The sequence below is a fragment of the Anopheles marshallii genome, chromosome 2 (assembly GCF_943734725.1).
Source record: "Anopheles marshallii chromosome 2, idAnoMarsDA_429_01, whole genome shotgun sequence".
Taxonomy (NCBI): Eukaryota; Metazoa; Arthropoda; class Insecta; order Diptera; family Culicidae; genus Anopheles; species Anopheles marshallii.
Genome location: NC_071326.1, coordinates 34,834,229 through 34,855,032, shown reverse-complemented (window position 1 = coordinate 34,855,032; position 20,804 = coordinate 34,834,229). Strand labels below are relative to the sequence as shown.

The 20,804-nt window shown below is 47.0% G+C and overlaps 1 protein-coding gene across 1 annotated transcript in view; it reads right to left on the bottom strand.

Moving 5' to 3' along the window:
* Nucleotides 1-307: 307 nt before the first annotated feature.
* The window catches only part of LOC128719207 (uncharacterized), a 105,094-nt gene continuing 84,597 nt past the window's right edge, over nucleotides 308-20,804 (bottom strand). The window contains exons 3-4 of the mRNA XM_053812830.1: nucleotides 713-2,293; nucleotides 308-617 (exon numbers count right to left, since the gene is read on the bottom strand). Coding sequence (XP_053668805.1) covers nucleotides 308-617; nucleotides 713-2,293 — 1,891 coding nt within the window. The remainder of the gene's footprint in view (nucleotides 618-712; nucleotides 2,294-20,804) is intronic.

Below are 20,804 nucleotides of genomic sequence, written 5' to 3'. Positions count from 1 at the left end.
AAAATTGTTATGGTTTTTTTACAGTCAATTGGTTGAATGAAACTTTTCCAAATATATGCACAAAATGTCTCTAAAACGGTCGAATGTTCTGCTTTCTATATGAAACAAAAAACAAAACTAAACTAATATAAACGTAAGTATAAAAATAGAATAACAAAAAAAAAACATTTCATAACGTATATACATGGCGAGCGTTGATGAGGGGATGGTCAGGAAGATCGTGAGACACCAACCAACATGGGATAACACATACAGAACAATTCAGTAGCAACGTACGGGTGGGGGGTTGGAGTTCTCATTTCGACAGTTACAGCACCAATCTAGACCGTGACTTTGTTAAACGGTTTGGACCACCAGCGAGCGGTCCCGCCGTGGCACTGGCCTTAACCGTACCGGTACCATCACCATTCCAGCTGCGCGATTTGGCCCGGAAATGGCGGTACGCTTCGCCAAACTCCGGATCCAGCATTGGCCGGTAAGCAATCGGATCGCAAAGATCGGCATGTGCCTTGAAAAACTCCTTGTAGCCACCGTGCAGCAGATACATCTCAGGATAATGCAGTGCGGGGTAACTGTCGGCGTTTAGGATACGATCGTGATTGCGCAAGAAGCGTGATCTGTAATGGAACGAAAAGGCACAACATTAGACCACCGTGTGTATGATGTGCTTTACACTAGCAACAGCATCGAAACGGCACGACCCGATACTTACAATTTGGGACCACGTTCGGACGAGAACTCGCAGTGAAACACAACGATGTGACGACGCAGCGCAGCACCATCCTGGCAGCTGGCAACCTTTGGCGTTTCCGTCTTCGATTTGATGAGCTCATCGATGATCTGCTCCTGGGTGTACAGATTCTTAGCACCTCGGATGTGACCTCCCTCGAACTCATACGGATACCGGCAGTCAATGATTTTGACGCTTGCAATCTTATCGTTAAAATCACCCCGTACTAGCCGTGCCATCGTATCACCCGAGATCGACTTCAGATCCCGATGCTGTCCTTCCATCAGTGGCAGCACGTACGATTTGCTAAAATCTCCAATCAGATCCGGTTCGGACGATGATCGCGATAGCGCGGTCATGATCTGCGCATCGTTCATGGAGATTGACTTCTGGTAGACGGCCTTCTTCGGTACCGCAGCCAGCACGGTCGTACGTGCCGGACTGTCTAGCGCGTTTACGGCCGGTACCGTCACTGCCGCTAGTGCCGTCACGTCCATCTGGGTTTTGCTACGTTTGCTCTGCACCGGACTAACGCCCGGTGGTTCGGGTCGCTTGAAGCAGCGCGTTACTTCCGCCGTAGCAACGGTGGCCGTTCTGGACGAGTACGGCGTTAGATTGCAGTTCTCCTGATCCTCGATGGCGATCATACGACGCGCGTAACGCTCCGGTGTCTTCAGCTGGGAGATAACGTACTGCTGCTGCTGCTGCACGTTCACATTGCTGTTCGTATTTTCAGTGAGACTCAAACACCGCCGCACGAACGGACGCTTCTGCTGTTCCGGTGTCGTTGCCGTACGCGTCGTTTTGATCGTACCGCAGATGAGCGAGTTCAGCCCGCTTGGTTGCTGGGACTGCTGGCAGGATTGCAACTTGTCCTCGATATCCTCATCGTCCATCGCTTCCATATCGAACAGCTCCATATCGTCCATCGATTCCATCGAGCCGGACGATAGGCTGCTGTGCAGTAGCAACCGACCACGCGAACTCGCGGGCGATCCGGAACAGTGCCGCGATAGGGACGCCGTGGACGACTGGTTGAAATGGAACATGGAGGGCGTTTTCGTGGCAGTCATCATGGTCCCGGTACTACCGCTAGTACTGTGCAGCGAGTTCAGCAGCACATCGTTCAGCACACTCGCACCATACCCAGAGTCCATCGAGTTTGGGTCGTGATCGTCCAACGGGCGGCGTGGCCGATAACCGAACCCACCCGGTACGGCCGTCAGCTTACCAGCCACGATCGGTCCGGTGCCGTTTTTGTTCACGATCGGTATGGTCACATGCTTGCTGGGGGTGTTGTTTTCCGACGGTAGCAGCTCGCCATCGTCTGGACAGAGCGAGCACGGGCTGCAGGGCCGTGGACTCTGCTGCGGGCTGTGACTCTGGTAGAACGATAGCTCCTCCGTCGACATGTTTTCCTTGCCGGGCGACGCCAACAGTTTGCAGCTATCGTCGTAGATCATGCGCGTGGGCATACCATGCTGGCGGAACTGAAGACTGCGCTGACGCTGTTCCGCCCGTCTGCTAGCTGGCGATCGTCCAGCGGAGTTTAGCGTGAAACGTCTGTGGAGCCAAAAAAAAAAGGACGAATGGAAAATGTTTAAGTAAAAACGGCTCAACATCGACTACTTGTAGTTACGTTAGCTTATGGCGGTAACCGGAACCACCGGGCATGGGATTTTTACCCTCGGTGGTTCGCTAATTATATCTCCCAGAAAATGGTAATACACGTCCGTACACAATGCTCAAGGATAACCCCGTGTGTCTGCGCCTTTTTTTAAGCTATCTTTCCTATCCCCCCGAATACGTACACGCCGGGTTCACTACCCCAAAGTCATAACAAACTGTGCATTCTTTGTGGTGGTGTGTGTGTGCTCGAACACCGTCTAGAGCAAGGATCCCGTGTCCACGCATACACGGTACCCCTGTGTGTGTGTGTGCGTGTACGTCCCAAGTACCCCTTCGGCAGGGTGCAATGGCAGTAATAATATCAGCAATAGCTATAAACAGCAGGCTCAGTACAGCCCGTCCGTGTGAGAAGGTCACATCTGGCGCCGCTTAACCAGCACCAGCGAGAACAGAACAAGGGACCCGCTGTCGCTTCTCACCAAGCCCGTTCGCTCTATCCCTGTTTGGCCTGCCCGTACGATCGATCGATGCATTTCGCTTCGCCACACATACGAATACGAAGCGATCGACGTAGGGAACGGTGCGTAGTGTGGCAACGCGGCACTGATGATAACGTGTATGTGTCGCGCTCGCATAAGCTTGTGAGGGCAAGCAAACGTCGCTCTTCTCCGGCTAGCATTGGTGGCGCCTTCGGTGGGGGAGGTGGAGTTGGTGGCGAAGAACGGAAAACCAAACCCGCCCAAGGGGCAACATACGTGCGACCGAAAATAGAAGCACATCCCATCCATAAACTGGGACAAACCAAACGATCCTAAGGGAAGCGTGCACGTGTGTATGTGTGTGGACGCAATTGGAATCGGCTATGCTCTCTTCCCTGCATAGTACGATGCAGCATAAAAAAAGGCAAGATCTTGAGATCTTCGAGTTTGAGTCGCGCGCGCGCACACTCTCACACACACACAAACCCGCACGATCGCACGAATGTGTGTAACTTTGGTTCCTTGACTTTTGGCTTGCAGTTTAATGCATTTCTTGCTTCCATTCATTCGCCACACCCGGTCACAATGTACGATGTACACCGGACAAACGGGTGCATTGCATTGGGATGGCACCTGGATCCAAGCGAATACGCGCACGGGTGTTGCGCGCAGAAAGGACAGCAGCAGCTAAAAAAAAAAGATGATTGACCGAAGAACTACAAGGTGAAAAAAAATATATATATACACGCACACACGCAGACACAGCTCATTGTCTGGACAATTGCGTTGGCAGCGGCACAAGCGGTCGCCCAGCGCAAAAGAAACTGACCTATCTCAAGGGGGAGAGCGCGCGTTCAAGACAAATACAGCTCAATATGAGCTCAACAGTGTCTACCAACTTTTGTTAGCACCAGCCGCGGCCATTCAACACCAAGCATAAAGTAGCAAATGGAGCAACTTATGGTATACCGGGTGCGGAAACACCAAAAACTCCACTGCCGTAACTCTTTCTCGATTTCGGTCTATTCATTGCATGCGGGACAAACGTTTGGCGTGGTTGAATGATCCGGACCGGCCGGCTGGAGGAGTTAACGGAACGATTGCCAAATCTGGGCAAACCACAACAAACCCCCTCAAACCCCCGCTGTCGTCTGGGAGTTCTTGCGGCCCTGTTTCGTCTATCGTTGTTTCACCGGCCACAGCGAAACCAAAGGCGCGAATGTAGCACAAAGGAAGAAAGAGCGTAAACGAAAAGAACCGATTCACACACAGAGCCAACCCTCCCCCCCCCCCCAACAACCGGTAAAACTCATCGTAAATACACACATTTGGCCATTCCACCACCCAACACCCAAGTTTCCTGTCTAACCGCGGAACGCGTACGGCGCACGCTTTCACATGAATGGCACGAAAATGCGCGAAATGAAAGTGAGTTTTTCGCGATTTTACTATCCACCGTGGTTCTTGCGCGAGCGAATGGTTCATGAGGCGATTACTGTGGTGGAGGCTCACCCACCTCGTGCCGTGTGGCGTGGAAAGCGTGGTTTAACTGAAGTGCTGAATGATGAAGATCGTTAAGCACACGTGAAGCTCTCTTAGAAGTTTTTTTTTTTTGCTTTTCCTTTAATCAGACTTCATGCCATGACGTAGCACTGCGTTGCGGTGGAAGTCGCGAAGAGCTCCAGTTTTGGAATGACTTCAAATTATTCCACATACACATGCGTCAGTGACCTCTGCTCACTCACGTTGCGCGAAGTCTCCCGCACTGCCTTAAGGATCATGGCTGATTCCGGTCGACTGCCCTTGTCCCGTGTGTGTCTTTCTGCAATGGGGCAATGTACTTGTCAGCGCGACCGCCATACTACGCAAGGTACCGTGCGTAAACCGTAACTTCCACGTCTTTCTTCCCCGGTTCTATTTTTTAAGCTACATTTTCCCTTATGTGTGCACACACCACATTAAGTCGTTTCCCTTGGTTGCACACGACACGGATACGCTCGACCCAAAGGTAGGGGAGGGAGGGGGGGATACGATTTCTCGAACGTTTTTTACCCTGAACCTGAAAGTACCGCCCGAGAATAGCGTCCTGGTAGGGCAAACCCATATCCCGGACCGAGACTCTACAGGGACCACCACCACGTTTTTTCGTCTTCCTGTAACGTTGAGCACCACTTGAAAGAAAGGGGAGAATCGGTAGGCTCCCATCATTCAGCAGAACTGTGTCTGGGTCTGTTGAAACGCCAACAGTAGGGAATACATTCTCTACCGGGACTCTCGCACACCCCCCCCTCCCAAACACCCCTTTTGTTGGACGACCATTAAGGAAGTCCACAACCCCTGGCACATCGTGTGAGGTGAACCGAGCGCAAAGAAACACCCTCAATAATGTAACACGAGGCTAGGGAGGCGCTTAGAGCTGTTTTATTTTTCGGTTTACAGAAATCAGCCAAAAACTTCTATTTCGAACAACCTCCAACCATTCACTGGTGCACGAGAACGAGCGTTTTTCGTCTAATGTTGTCCTTATGAAACGTTTCAGCGCAACATTTGATGGTTGAAGATTTTTCCCTTCAGTTAGATGTTTTTTTGCTTCATTTTGGAAGCAACACCGATCAGCAACTAAAAGGATGGGGACGACCCTTACCTTGTATTCTGAACAATTTCGTGCACCTCGCTCTCGTCGAAGAACATGATGAAGGCGGTGTGTGGATGGTTTCAGCGGTGTCAGATATATATGTATATATGTATTGCGTCGACACTTATGTGCTCTGCTGGCGTAAACCACCAGATTGCTGCTAACACGAATTGTTTCTCTTCCAAAAAACGTACACAAAGCACAACTACATGCGCGCACTAGATTAGATTAAAGCACTGCGCGATCTTCCAACGCTTATTCGCTCGTACGATCGCTAGCTGCTCAAGGTGCCGAACCATTCATTTTCGCGATACATCTATAATTTTTTTTCTTTTTACGATCGTCCAATATCACAACAAGGATCCAGGACGTGCACAAAACACAAACGCACACAAATGCGGAAAATACACAAACACACATGCACCACAAAACCACATGTACAAATAATTGTTTCCGCTTGAAGCCGATGCTACCGAAGCATGATTTGGCTTGATTGAATGTTCTTTTTTTTTTGTTTCGTTTTCACAGATCTTCTGACACACGCGATCACGCTTCAACTGACGATCATCGCGAAGGATATGAAGATAGTCCTTGGCGTGTTTACGCTGTTGTGGGCTGGTAAATGGTTATCGCCTGATCTTAAGCTGCAGTGCGCGACGTAAGATCGTTTGAACATTGCACGGTACCCAAGAGTCCCAACAGCTCAACTATCTCGATACTGCCTAAGATGCCTCTGTAACGTTTGCGTTCCTTGGCCGGGGAGCTACTGCCTGCTTCGAGGCTCTGAACACGAGTGACAGCCTGTTTCGCCGAGCCGGGATGAGGTTGCTGCCACCAGGCTCGGTGCGCACAGTTCTGCCTAGTCCTTTTTCACTCTCCTTCACACGTACGCTCTCGCGTACGCACGCTGCTCTCTTCCGTTCTCTTTTCAACCTCGTCTTATGCTGCGTGTATGCGTTCATGCTAGCAAGAACCCCGCAACATAAGATACCGAACGTGCCAAGGGGTAAAAGAGACAGCGACCAGGCGACCGTGGACAGTGCTCGAGCTAGAACGGAACGGCCGAAAAGAGAGAAGTGTCCATCGGCGGACGCATTGCGCTGAAAACGGACGTGAGGCATGCGACGTCAGTTGGCGCCTGGTAGTGTGAGCGAACCGGCACTTGCGTATTTGCGGGTGTGCAAAACGGGAAAAAGGACCTCCGATATGTATCCGTAGGGCGCGCACACTGTCGAGTCTTTGCCTTTTGCACACACCAGCGTACAAATGGGAGCACTACCCCGGGGTTCTTACACCATGGTGCATTTCGGTGGGGGGGCACACGCATTTTACTGTGCTGCATTGGTGTGCGGAGCTGCAGTGTAAACAATGCGAGAGAGGAAGATGCTGCGCGGCCCTGCGCAAGAAAGGGCCCACGAGCGCCGTTCGTTAGTGTTGGAGGAAGAGATCCCATACACCGGCATGGTCTCTAGGGCAACACACATACAAGATCTCGACAGCATCCAATGCCGCACACGCAGTGCTGCAGTGGTGGAAACATTGATCTTGACGCATACTTGCAGCGAACGTTCTAGTAAATCAAGAATCGTGAAAAAACACTTTCTTCCCATTAGATTGGAAACGAATAAACATCCACTTGTCACACCTAAATTCCTTTCAACCAATTGCCCAACGTTGGACATAATCTAAGCAAGCAATCGCAACCTCAGACGAAATCTGAGATGACCAATAGAACGTCCAGATTGTAGCATCGGGAAGGGTAAATGATCGATTAGGCATATTTTGATGATCCAAGTTCCGGCAATCACCACCGGAACTAACAGCGCGAGCCGTGCCTTTAAAAAGGAGCAACCGCACAGTATTGGTGTGTGATGAACTCTTCGGAATTAGGGACAATCAAAACAAATTTAGCTACGGCCAGCGTGCACGCATTGATAACTCTGCCGGCTCCGCACAGTCGAACGGAACCCACCCATCAACTTCCTCCCCGTACCAAAAGTGGCCAACGTTAAACCTTCTCAGCCAAACGACGCAGCCCTACCACATCTGAAGCTTGACGCATTTGTTGAGCGGAAATTTTGATTAGAAGTGTTGTGCCTGGGGGTCATGCTTCGCATCGGGTACGGGTGCAGCGTATGATGCGATCCGATCCCGGAGGAGTTCTATGCGTGCAGGGGAAGGTGGGTGGTGAGGGCCATAGTTCCCTTTTGCTTGCCGAAGCTAATCAGACAACAAGAAAATGACGGTTGACCAACGGTTTCGATGGAGGCTGCCGATAGGGTGTTTACGCTCTCCAACTTTCAAAGCGAATGGTAAGCACGCGAACACTGTGTTTCTACGTATTAGCGAACTAGTGAAACTTTATCGCTTCAACATAATGTACACAATTAGCCACACATGCGGCCGGGACAGTTCTTGAAAGTATTTGTTTTGAAATACAAATCCCTCGGGTTTACATATATTTTTTTTGTTATTTTGCTTAAGGGTTTGATATTGCACTAGAACGTAATACTTAATATCGCTGATGATCGTGCAGTATATGGCAACTGAAATAAACCTGCAAACCTCCAAACAATCTCAAACTGTATGCCTCTTTTCTCATCATTTACATTTTATGATGAGCGTTCTGTCCCAAAACGATTCTGGAAGCGCTCGAGAACGTCAAAATTAAGCGCGAGAAGAAAACAATCCCCCCCCCCTACTCCCTCCTTCGGCAGTGTGCCTCCCCTTTCCTCCCTTAACCCTACTCAACAGTGGAACGATGGAAGGACATAATGCTCCTTCTTTGCGTCTGATCGAACCGGCCAGGAACCTGTCTTCGAAGTTGTTCGGACAAAGACCAAAGAATCGAACCGGTTGAGGACGAGCAACATATATAAACATGAGCATAAAAGAGCACGAAGAAGGCAAAGAAACGTTAAAGGAAAAAAAAAATATCACAGATTCCTTTTGTCTTCCTATTCATGCCTTGTTGCGTCCCGCTCTCAGCTGACCGTAAGGGAATCCACCAGAGAAAACAGAAGTAAAAACTAAATCCCACCACCCCGCTCTACGGTAGGGTTTTTCGAAGTAAGCGACCTTTACTTGTGTTGCGGGTGCGACCCAGTAAGAATCCCAGCCCTATCCCAATTTCTGACAGGATTTTCACAATCCTGTGCCATCTTCGGTTCAGTTGGAATGCCATCCAATCGTACCTGGTTGCGTTGGTGTTTGTTACGTTGCGTTGTATACACGGCTCTCATGAAATAAAGACGATAGCAAGAGCACGCGAAAGAGAAGTCCGGTGTGCTGAATCTGTATACAGCCAACACAAAACCACATAACACTACACTTAAACTGTCGACAGTGTGTGTCATGCAGGTGAAATACTAACGATAGGCGGTGTCACTTCCAAGGGCAAACGGTTTGGAATTTCCCTCGATTGTCCTGTAACTCACCACCTTCACGTGTACACGTGCAAACATGCATGTCCATCAGCTAATCGTTTCGCGGGGCAGTCGTCTATGACCGTTACAATCCTGCCTTCTGAAATTCTACCAGCAATAAATACATTACCGAGATTACATTACCCGGCTAGGGTAAAGTGCCAAAGATTTATAATATTCAACGATCTCAACCGCTTTGAGTAGGAGATATAAAGAAGTCTGTGAGCTTCAAGTTTATTACAACCAATGTTAGCTATTTTGAGAATTTCTACAACATTATGTAATGCTTCTAGCCATTCACCATAACTTGGCAGGTTGCACAACTCATATCCTTTGCAGAGTTGATCGCCGATTTTGGTTTGATTTTTTGAAGGTCAAAACACTGCCAACTCGACGAGTTCGCGCTTGGAGATAGTTAAAATACCGCCGAACCGTTCGTACGCGCACATCCATACCGCGATATCCGTTTCGGTATAGCGTAACAAGAATAATGCACGTACACAAAGCAAAGGCCCACACGAACGCACAACAGAACCTCTCCATTCGGTGCGGAATTCCACCGTGCGCTCGTCGGCTAAGATTCGCCAAGTCTGGCGGAGTCGCGAAATGCGAATAAGTGCCCGCGAACAGCGCAAAGCAAAGAAATATCCTTCTTCCTTCCCGTCTTATCGCAACACCGGTGCGCGCTGGCAGGTTCGCGTCTCGCACATAAAGTAAGCCAACCCGCGGAACGGCGGCAAGGAATATGGATCTTGTTTGTTTTTTTTTTTTCGGCGATCAACTTCCTTTTCAACCCTCCCTGAAGCTCCCAATGAATGCGTGCTGCTAGAGAAGCGAAACGAACTATTGTCGCACGAGGTGAACGTGGTGTTTGGCGGCCAGTGTTGGGCGCAAATCATGAAAGCTATTTGCAATCTTTTCACCGTGTGTTGCTCCCTAGAGTGCTGATGTTGCTGTATGCGAGACGCAGATATGTGCGCTGTTCAGAGCGCTCAGCTGAGCCATTGTAGATTGGCAAGCCAGGAAGTGAGCAAGTGGGGAGAGACCGAAATACGGCCAGGTTAAGATCGGTGTGTATGTGAGATATAGGTGCCACAAGTTTCGGTAACTAAAAGTCCCAAAAATATATTCGTCATGGTAAGTTCTGCACCGTGGCTATCAAAAACCAAGGGGACTTGATTCGGTTTTTTTTTACATCTAGACTTTAACAAACTAGTTTCTTTTCGTCTATATGCAAATCATACAGGCAAGATTATATTAGTGTAAGTACCAGCATGTTTTTTTTTTCGTTACCTATTTCAAGTTTCTTCTCCATTCCGCAAGAAGATCAAGGATAGAATAGCTGATCCGCAACAGGCGCCAACATTTGCTGTTTTATATTCTACTGTGCAATCTAACGACCAAAGCGATTCAGCAATATGAGTCATCCGGATATATGCTGGTGCTCTACGGCCGCACAACGCTCGGGAAATTGAGCAGGTGGTTGGGTAGGGAATGCCCTATCCCTCTTTTGGGTTGATGTCCTCTGGCGGACATTTGCACCACTCGTGCAACGTGCCTGTCGAGGCCATCCTCCGAGCGTTAAGTGCAACGGCCAGCGTCACTAGCGAATCCCTAAACGAGCCTGCGCGGAGGTCCTGGTCCGATGCCTTTCATAGGCACACACCCTTTCGACAGGCGCAGGCGCACAATCAGGGATGGGATTTTTCACATCTGTTCAAATTTTCCACCACCAACACCGCGGAACCGGATCCGGATCCCGTCGCTTGTGCGCCTGCCTCACGATCACACTTTCGGTGTGCATGTGCAACATTTCCCGTGCCCAGCGAGTCCCGTACGTTTCGATTAAATGAATGAGGGTGCGCAGGTTTATGAGGGGGTTGATTTGGAGTGTTTACCACGCGCGCTACAATCCCGTATGGAAAGGTGGTGGCTAACGTTGTGTGTGCCGCCATCGGACAAGTTAGTACGAGGTTTTTTCCGGAGGGAAAATGGCTGCTAGCATACGGAGGGATCATGTTGAAATTAAACTGCTTTTTTAGCCCCTGGCAAGCTTTGTTCTATGGCTTTGCACAGCGTGATGCTACCAGCGCATGAGCGCAGCATAATTCAGCTAGATCGAATCAACCGTAGCCAAGCGCTTATTTCATAAATAAAGCAATCAGTAGGCCACATTAATAATCATTTCTGACGGATCTTATGATTTTGGGAGTATTGTTCCACGTTTTTTTTAGTTAAACACAAATCATATTCCAAAAATTTGTACAAAAAACACCGTTTGACAGTGATTGATTAATGCGGTAGCGAGAATAGTTAACAACAAATGTTAAATTAAGTCTAATTTCTTTGTGTAGCGCAATTTTGTTTAGTTATTCCTATTCATGTTGTATTAAAAAAATTAAGGGCTAGTGAATATTCGTACAAAAATTAGAATGTCTCAGCCAATATGACTATTCTAATATAACTATAAGAATCTAACAGATACATTAAACATACATAATTAATTAGACTCCGGCTAAATAAAGCCAAAGAAAGCCAGTCGAGTAAGTTGTGTCCATAAAGAAAAAGATACTAATAATTATTATTTAATTTAACAATGACATTTATAACAAGAATGCCTGTATCATCACATCAAGCATAACATTCAACGGTTTCATTACAAACGGAACCCTCTCGCAAACAAAACCGACATATCGGATGAGCAACATAAGAATAAACAATTCATTGATTATTTGGCTCTTACTGCGCGGGACAATCAACCGCACGGGGTGATTCTTATGCGCGGGTACTTTTCGCGCACCATTGTCTGGTCCCTAACGAATCCAGAGTCTCGTATCTAATTAGGAACGTTGGTAAAGTTTAGGCGTTTAGAGAAATTATGCTGGTCCGAATGTGGTAACGCGACCGTACCAGGTGTGTGGCCTTTTCAACACACTGTCCCAATCGACAGGTCGGTCACCAAGCGCCACCGAGGCACGAAAAGGGTTGTTGGTGGCGGCAATGGAAAAGCGCGCGCTTAAGCAAATCCGTATAGGTAAATGAGTAAATAGGAAAATGAGAAAAACGGCACACCACACCACAAGGGCACTGTCCCGAATTGGAACCACCAGCCAGCTCCTGGCAAAACTTTTAGGCGCGATCGTGAAGTACCGGGGATCCGGTTTCCATTTCCATAACCCCTGCTGATGTATGGCTCTCATCGTTACGCACACATCGATACGCATGCACGCATTTTCATCAAACTTCCACATTACCCTGGTTCGTTTGGGCATGAGGAATCGGTCACGAAAATTCATCGCCGGGTAAAGGACCGGACCCTTCCCGATAGCAACAACCCCCGGGGGAACATCTGCAATCGTTCGCGAATGCAACACAAACGTATGCGGATGGATGAAAGCGTAAGCGGGACAACAAATTCGAACTAATAATAATAATATTCCCGCTCGGCACTCGGTAACGCACTTCGAGAGTCACCCAGTTGCATTTGCAGCGGCTTCTTGCGCTGCCATCCCTTTCGCACGGCCAATCCTACATCTCGTCGGCCCACCACCAAGGGGTGCGCTTGATCCAAACCATCCCTCAAATATACGGGCACGTGCCATAAGGGATCCGCTGCTGCTTCCCCCTTTTTTCCCGCTCCTACGCCACACACCACGGTGTACCTGGGCCGGGAAAACGAAATACAAAAAAAAAATGCTGTACAGCGTACGAGACGCGATCATTCGCTACAACAGCTTCTCTGCCGCACCCTAACCTACATAACAAATTTTTGCCATCCATGGAACAGCAACAGCGAAGGATAAGCGTACGATCTAAGGGACGAGATAGAGGGAGAGAGAGCACGGAAACAAACACGGAAGGAACAAGGATATGGAAGAATGGTAGGAACCGACAACGGGGACGATAATGAAGGCAAACGGAGGCATCGGGAAGTGAGGTAACTGCAAAAAAATTGCATTACTTTCTTCACCGTACTAGCGCCGGTCTCGCCACCTTTCTGTCTGTTTCAGGGTTTTCCTTGTTCTATCTGTCTCAGTTCCTCCGCTTCCATAAACTTCTTCCGGGCACTGCCGACCGTGGCGTTCCAGTTCCGATGTCCTTTTCTGCAATCTTTAAGATCCAGCTGCGCTAGACACTCCGTCTGGCGCGCTATATTGGTCAAGATGGTACGCAGACATCGTTTTCCCCCTTTTACGAACCGTTCTGAGGAGAATGAGCATTCTACGGATACTGAGTTCGGGAGTGCATGGTCTGTACGAATGCATTGGAAAGATGGCAGAATGGTCAAATCCGGAAGGAAAGCATATTTCTCCACTCGATATGCATTAACCCCCGCAGCGGTGGGAAACAGCATAAAAGTCATACGGCGTCAACAAAGGCGACACTGTGCGCTGAAGACAAGCAGATGAGAAAATCAATATGAAACACAACACATCAGCTGGAGATTTGATCGATGAATGCGTAGATAAAGCTTGCTTGATTACGCTCTGTTCATACACCCTTATGAAAGTGGGAAGGATCATCAAAATAAAGCTGGTAGGAATGCAAAAATGTAACAGGAATGTTAGAAAATTGGAGAAGAGATTGGACTCTGGCGGCGCGATGAGACTAAGAGTTCGTTGACCTGCCATATTAGTTTTTACAGACAAGTTCAGTTTTATTATAAAACATTTTAAAGAATTGAAAACTGAAGACGTCTATGCACACACTGTCTATAAGCCTACAAATAGCGCAAAAAAATCCCAATCGCGGGAAAAAGGCATAACCGTAAAATACCTCACGATTCTGAGCGCGCGAAAACGACACGAAACGAAATTGGCAAAGATTCTCTTCTTAGCTGGCCTGAACTATGTCCCCTATAGCAGCGCTGTAGCCTAGCGCTTAACCTAGCCACACAGCAAGGGCTGTGCGGTGCGCAACCCTTAAGAATGCCCGAAGAAAAAGGCACCCGAAAGGAAAACAATTAGCTCCGTAACGAATAAGGGATAGAGCAGCGGTCCGGTGCGTCCAAGACGGTATTTGATTCATGGCGTACAATGGCATAGGCGCAGTAAAGCAGACGATCATCAGCGTTACTGCTATCCCTTAGGCTGCGGCCAAACTGCTGCAAATGCGCTCTAGCCGTACCATACCCGTCGATAGCATTTGGCGGGTGGTCAGTTGAAATCTTCTTGCACATCAGAGAGAGTATTGTTTACCGGGATGCAGGAAACCATTCAAAGCAGCATATGTGTAGATCGCGTTGAATGAAGGACATCAGATCAAGCAGACTGTGAGATAGGGAAACACATCGGCAGATTGGCTTTGGCTGTGCAGTGGAGTATGTTTCTGCGCGCGAATTTTCTCGCAACGGACAGAACGTCCAAACCAGACCACAATAGGGTTTTAATTATAAGAATGCAAACAAACCCAGGGACGAGAATTTCTGCAAGAAACTGGACAAGCTCGTTGTCTAAATTGAATTTATACATTTTTGAGCAATTCGCAAGATGTCGGTTAAATCATCTGCTTCGAGAGGCAGACTAGCGTGTTGGAGGTGTCTCCACGGGAGATATACACTCGTCGAAGGATTCCCGCAGCTGATCGCAGCATGTTTCGGAGCACGCTGTCAATTGGAGTCAACTCAATTGGATCCAATTTCACGCATTTCTTCGATATGGCCGCTCACTAGCCTGAATTCCCCAACGCAAGAAGTGATCTGCCAGTGGCGCATTTTGGTCGTACCACTTGAAGAGTTGCAGTCGGTTGAACACTGCACGATGACACTGTGGAACACTGCACGATGAACAGCACAGGCAACTCAATTGAACTTCATCAGAGCTAATTTATTTGTGGGCCTTTTTCCTTTGGTGGGATTGTTTTATATCGCTGCACAGCAGCTGTATGAACGATCCGTGGCCAATCGGTAAGCTGTCACAAATTTATCAGCATGATTCATGCCAGGGACGTACCGGCGCCGTTACCGGATCGGATAATATGGCAAATTTTTGGCTCTATAGAAATTGATCTATATTTAAAGGTTTAATTAAAAATAATCTTTCAGGGATGTATCGATGCCCATTTGTGCACGATACAAACAATGATGGACGGTTCAAACCGCAAGTCAAGAACTCGCTAGCAGCAAAATTGGGGTAAGATGCCGGCAAAGGTACATTCTGATATGGGATACGGTTCTGTGGTGAACTGATTTATCGGAAAGATACGCAGGAAACTGGATCTTCCCATCCCTTCAATTCGGGTGGGAAAATTCCTTTACTGCACAAAACCGTATCAATCCCTCTTCCAGCAAAGATGTAGTAATGTAATTCTGCTACAACATTACCTGAACAGAACACATCCGACCCACCGAAGCCTTGGGCGAAAGTGGCAAAAAATGAACATTCCTTGGTTGATCGATTAGCTAGAGCAGAGGATGCTGGCGCCATAAAATGATTATAATTAGTTCATGAGCAATTTTGGGACAGTTTTCCACAAAAAAAATAATAAACGGTAAGGACAGTTTGTTGGGAAAACTACACTTTTTTTCCATATACCATACACGATTCTTTCCATTCGTTTTCCGGAACATAACTTTCCCATCCTTCCTTCTGTGAAGAAACTGTTGCACACACCATCCGGCGTCACGTCATGCACCGTTTGTCACTGTGCCAGCACCACTGTCATATGGCACCGTTTTCTTGTCTTCGGCTGAAACGTACCGGAGCTGGCTGCACTCTTACGTGCGAGTGTCAAGCGGAAAAAGGATAATGATTGGCCAGAGTGGGAAAACAAACTGAAAAACATTGAAGGAATTTGACAGCAGCACTCAGCATAAAAAAAGGCGGCAAAGGGAAAAAATAGCATTCCAAACCATGCACGGCAGACGGTGATCTATTTTAATGAAAGTCAAATTTCCTTTCCCTCGTCACAGGTCACATGGGTGCAGTGTGTTCGCTAGCCCTGTGTTTTTTTGTTTGGTAGACTATCTCTCGTCTAAAATCGGACCGATTTGCATTTTGATGTAATGGCGAGGTTCAAATGGAGTGCTTTAAAAAAACCGTCATGTGGTATGGCTCTGGGAAACTCTCATAAAGACTTTGGAAGCAAATTCTACTCACAAGACGCATTGGTAGAATATTCAAAACAACCATCGGCCTATCTACAGATGGAATTTTGAAAAGGACAGCTACTTCCACATTGCTGACTTAATATCTCGGTGAAAGGTGAACAACCGTTCCTACATAGCACGAAAGCAGGCGGAGAACATTGGCCGAGTAAACTGGTAAGCATTTGACTACCAAATGCAACACACCCGGGTCAATCGATCTCCGGTATGTGCTGTTTGTTCATCGCTCAATGTCACTACCAACGCACAACGTGACGATCGATACGTTTGCCGGCTAGAAACGCGTCCAGGAACCTGTGACACACTTTCACAAGCTCATAATGTTGCAGCAAATCGCCTAATCTGCAGGATGCTTATAAACATAAAGTGTGGGAGGCGACAACAACAGCAAATCCTCTGTTAAACCTGCGGTTTTCGACGAAATCATAAAGTAATAAACATTAACAATATTTGTCACAGGGCGTTAAACAGCGAAGCAAACACTTTATGAAAAAGGGAATAAATTACACTACACAGACCTTGTGTGAGGATCGAGAGCAAAGTGGGCGTATGCCGGTCATTTGTGCGGGTGATAAAATTGAAACTGCAAGCAATAAACCATTGTTATTCTAATGATATCCATAAAATCAGGTGCGATTCGTAACCAAGAAATTCACACCTGGAGTGCATGTGATGGTAGACATACAGTCTTATAATTAGGCATAGCAACAGCAAATAAAATTCAAGTAATGATTTTATAAATTCAAAAATAACCTCAGCTCCAGACATATGTAGAAATTATGCCCGTAATTAGCCCAAAGCCGATGCCAACCCCCGGATTTAGGAGTGGGATGTTCAGCACTCTGTTTTCCCATCAATTAATATGGAAACAAGTACTGTTGCTATTCTCACAAGACGTCCATTTTAGAACCAAAAAAAATGCGCGGCCAATTTGGATAAGCTTTTCGGCTTGCCCCTTTTTTGTCTTTCTCTAAAAACGAACGGTTCTGATTTAGCTCAAGTAACATCGTTACTTTTCGCTGTCGAGGTAAGGTAGTTATTTTCTTTCGATCATTTTCTTACTGTTGGTCGAATGATTTTTGACAAAAACCGGAACACTACCTGAGATAGGCTTGAGTCTTGTGTTACGGTTTGTTTGGCTCGTCTCAGGATCGATTGGAAACGGAGTTGGCTGGAGAACTTATGCACCAAAAAAAAAAAAGACATACGTCCCAAGAAAGTGGGCATTTGTCTGGGCACAACATAGGAACCTTCAGAGGGGAAACCTATCGCAAACCAGGCCAAGTTTGGGCAAGATATGATGGGAACTTTGATGTGCCCCTTTTCGGGCGTCTGATTCGCACGAAGATCTCACACGGTCCGGAACCCCTGGTTGACTAACATTTGGATGTACTTGTTGTCATCATTTTTCCCCCTTCGGTTCCGATTCTGATCCAGGACGATGAGGTTCCGGAACTGTGTGCTTCCGAGATTTCGGTCTAATTGACAACATTGCACAACACGCACACGCACAAGCATTCATTTTGGGAACTTCTTCAGAACTTTCAAATGGTCTACCTACCCTTAATCCTACCCTATGCCGAGGTCCAGACACTGATGCCCATATTTCAAATTCATTACCAAACGCTACCACGTCGGTATTCGGAAGAATGTTCCGCTTGCACATCTAATATGTTGCTGTTCCACTCTATCTCTTCCAATCGCTTTGCAACCAGTCTACGAACTGAAGTCCGAGTGCAAGCTCTGCAGAATACTTTCGGTGCGCTGGTTTCACCGGCTCTGGCCGGAAGGAAGAGCAAACCGAAGGAAGGAACAGCACGAGCTGTCGAGAAAAGGGTCGATCGGTGCGAACTGGGGATAATTTGTTCCCAGGATTGCGGCGCAGTCTCCGCAGCGGTCGTGATCTGCGAGGATTCGGCCTGGAGCAGCCGATGGGAACGATTCCAGGCTGCCAAAACGGATGATTTTAAGTATGCAGGCAAGATAAACATCTCTCTACAAACGCAACCGAAATAAATGCTCGTTTGCATATAAACATGACATGCCAGGCATACGATCGCTGTTGGGTTATAGTTTATGCTTAAATACGTCAAGTTGTCCCGAATAACTAAACGTTCCCAAAACAGGGTGTTCTTTTGACCTAAATCTTTCAGTATGCACCTTCTAGTATGTAAATTGATAGAACTCTTCGAAAGTACAACAGCATTACGTTGCCTCGAATAGAAAAAGATCAATACATGGCTAGAATTACAGTGAAAAAGGTAATCCTTTTAACAAATGTATTCCTTTGACGCGTTCCAGACCGAACAATTAGCGTAAATAAAGGATTAAGAAGGTTCCCTTCGAAAAATGTGTTTCTCTTCATATGTATACATCCATTCGACAGCTTCAAGTACATTAACGTCTTGTTCGATCGTACCAAAACTAGCTAAATTTCTGCATTTTAAACAGCGAAAACATAAGCTTCTTTAATTGTTCCACACAACTGTCAGGGGTGTCAGTAAGACATCAGGATCTCTGACAACGGGCTAGTTGAGACTTCTAATCTCAACCATAAAGCTCTTATACAGAACAGGCTCTTCCCAAACAAGCATTCAACCAGAAAGGATATAGGATCTCAGCCACATCTGTAAAGAAGTTATAAAAAAGTTGGAATGCACCATGCGGAAGACCACCGGCAGACTTGCTCGTTCGAGTACACGTCTCAATTTCTCCATAACTACTTCCACAAAGTAGAGATCTATTGGGATAAGGTTGCTTCCTTTTCTTAATGTCCCAAAATTTGGCAAATGCAATCCGGCTTGAAACGGAAGAAATCTTTCAATGGAGAAAAACGCACAGGAAATAAGGTAATTTTCACTGGTCCGATTCGGTTATGCTGCCGGTGGTTATTACTCGGACGTGTCATTTTTTTATACCTTTCTTCTGCTGGTTGCTCCTGCCGGTGTAATGTGATAATTGATCTTTCACTGCAAACCCGGCTCAGTGTCAGTTCGACACTTTCATCCAAAGTTCTCTCCTTCGATGCCCTTGGACAAAACCTCCTCTTGAAGGCAGACATACAAAAAAAGCAACGTTCCAAGTCTGTGCAAATGCGTGCCTCCTGGTTGGGCAGTGTGCAACTTGTCTGGGTCGGTATTGCTTTCGCTGGTGATGTCCTTTGTACGCGGTGCGCTAAGAAGGAAGTGGTTTTTCGTCCCGTACCGGCGAACCGTATCCTGCCTGTGTAGCACCGTCGGACGGGTCTCGGCCGGGTAAGTTTGCGGCGTTGGTGGTCATGGCGCAAAAAAAAACACAACTGTCTGAAACCGGTTCCTTGAGTTCGTAACTGAAATTTGGCATTTTTTCCCATGAAACCTGAGTTGCGTTCGGTTATCGTCGTTGTCCCCGGTGCGGCACCCCTTCAGGCAGTTCAGTTCGGGCCAACCTCTCTTGTGCGCATAGTTCGCATCCTGAGCGCGTCGGGCGTGAAAAGAAGATAATAAATTGGCCAATAGAGAAGTTTATCGCCTATTATGTTTTCTTTATCAATAGTTTTGTTCCTCTTGCGCTCGGAAGGATACATCGATGAATTCGCATTTATCTGGACACCACAGAACAGTGCGTGGGCATTTATAGTTACGATAGATTTTGTCGATTGATACATTCTTGCAGGTTTTGAAGCCCGGTGTCTCTTTGAAGTTCAGAACAAAAATCCAATTATCATCCTTTCCTGCCAAAAGGTACACTTTTCGTGCCAGAAGTATAGAAGTTCGTGCCAGAAGTTCTAGCTATTTTACACATGTCCAAAGACAGTAAGTTTCTTGTGCTTAACAACAAATTCTTCCTCATTCATTGAGCTGTGTACAAAGTAATTTTAGCATAAATGCGCCAAAGTACCGTTCAATTTGCTTCTTCCGCTTCCACTTAAGCACAATAATACAGCACAACCATTCATCGACACCTTCGTACCCGGGTGATGATCGTGTGCTTTCGGATTAGAATATAAATCAGTTCTTTTTCTGTTTCGCCTGCGAAGTCATAAGAGCACCACTACAAGATCGAAGCAGGACGTCCAACATCTTAAGATTTTAGAGGCAATGCGGCTGGTGCTGGTATGAGACTCGCATCTTAAGCTCAAGTGCTAGGTGCGTCCTTAAGCCGTTCCCACCCCACAAAGCCACGGCAGGAGCACCCCAGGAGACAGTTCCGATTTTGGGCAATATATTTTCGCTTTATTATAAACATAAAATCTACGAATTATAACGAATGGGTATTGGCCCCACCACGTTTATTGGTTCGGGGGATTGCGTTCTGCTGTACCCTTTCATACTTGCTCCCTTATCGAAGATGCAGAAAAGATGAAGTTGGAGAAAAACAAAACAGCAACAAGTTAGAAACAACGGTAAGAATCTTCAAAAGGATCGACAGCGAGCGAAGGTCTCTCGATAGTGCTCTTCGGCGATAAAGTGGCCAAAAGCATAATACGAGATTCAAATCAAGAGAGCAGTGGATGAACGTGGAGGAGTTGTCGAAACAAAAAAAAAGGCCACTCGTACACTGACCGTTCGTTTACGCGAGACGGCAATATCCACACTCTTTTTTTTTTGCTTCCTTACAACATTCCATCTCCCAACGTGCCGGCGTCCGCGTACCGTCGATCGACTATGTTTCATTCATATAAAAATTTCTTATTATTAAAAGGCCGAACAGCGACAGCACAAAAAAAAACTTGAGAAGAATGAAATCAAAAGCAACACAACGCGTATAAGACGGAAAAGGAATCCGGCAAACAGCAAATGGTGAGAAGAACGTTGCTGGA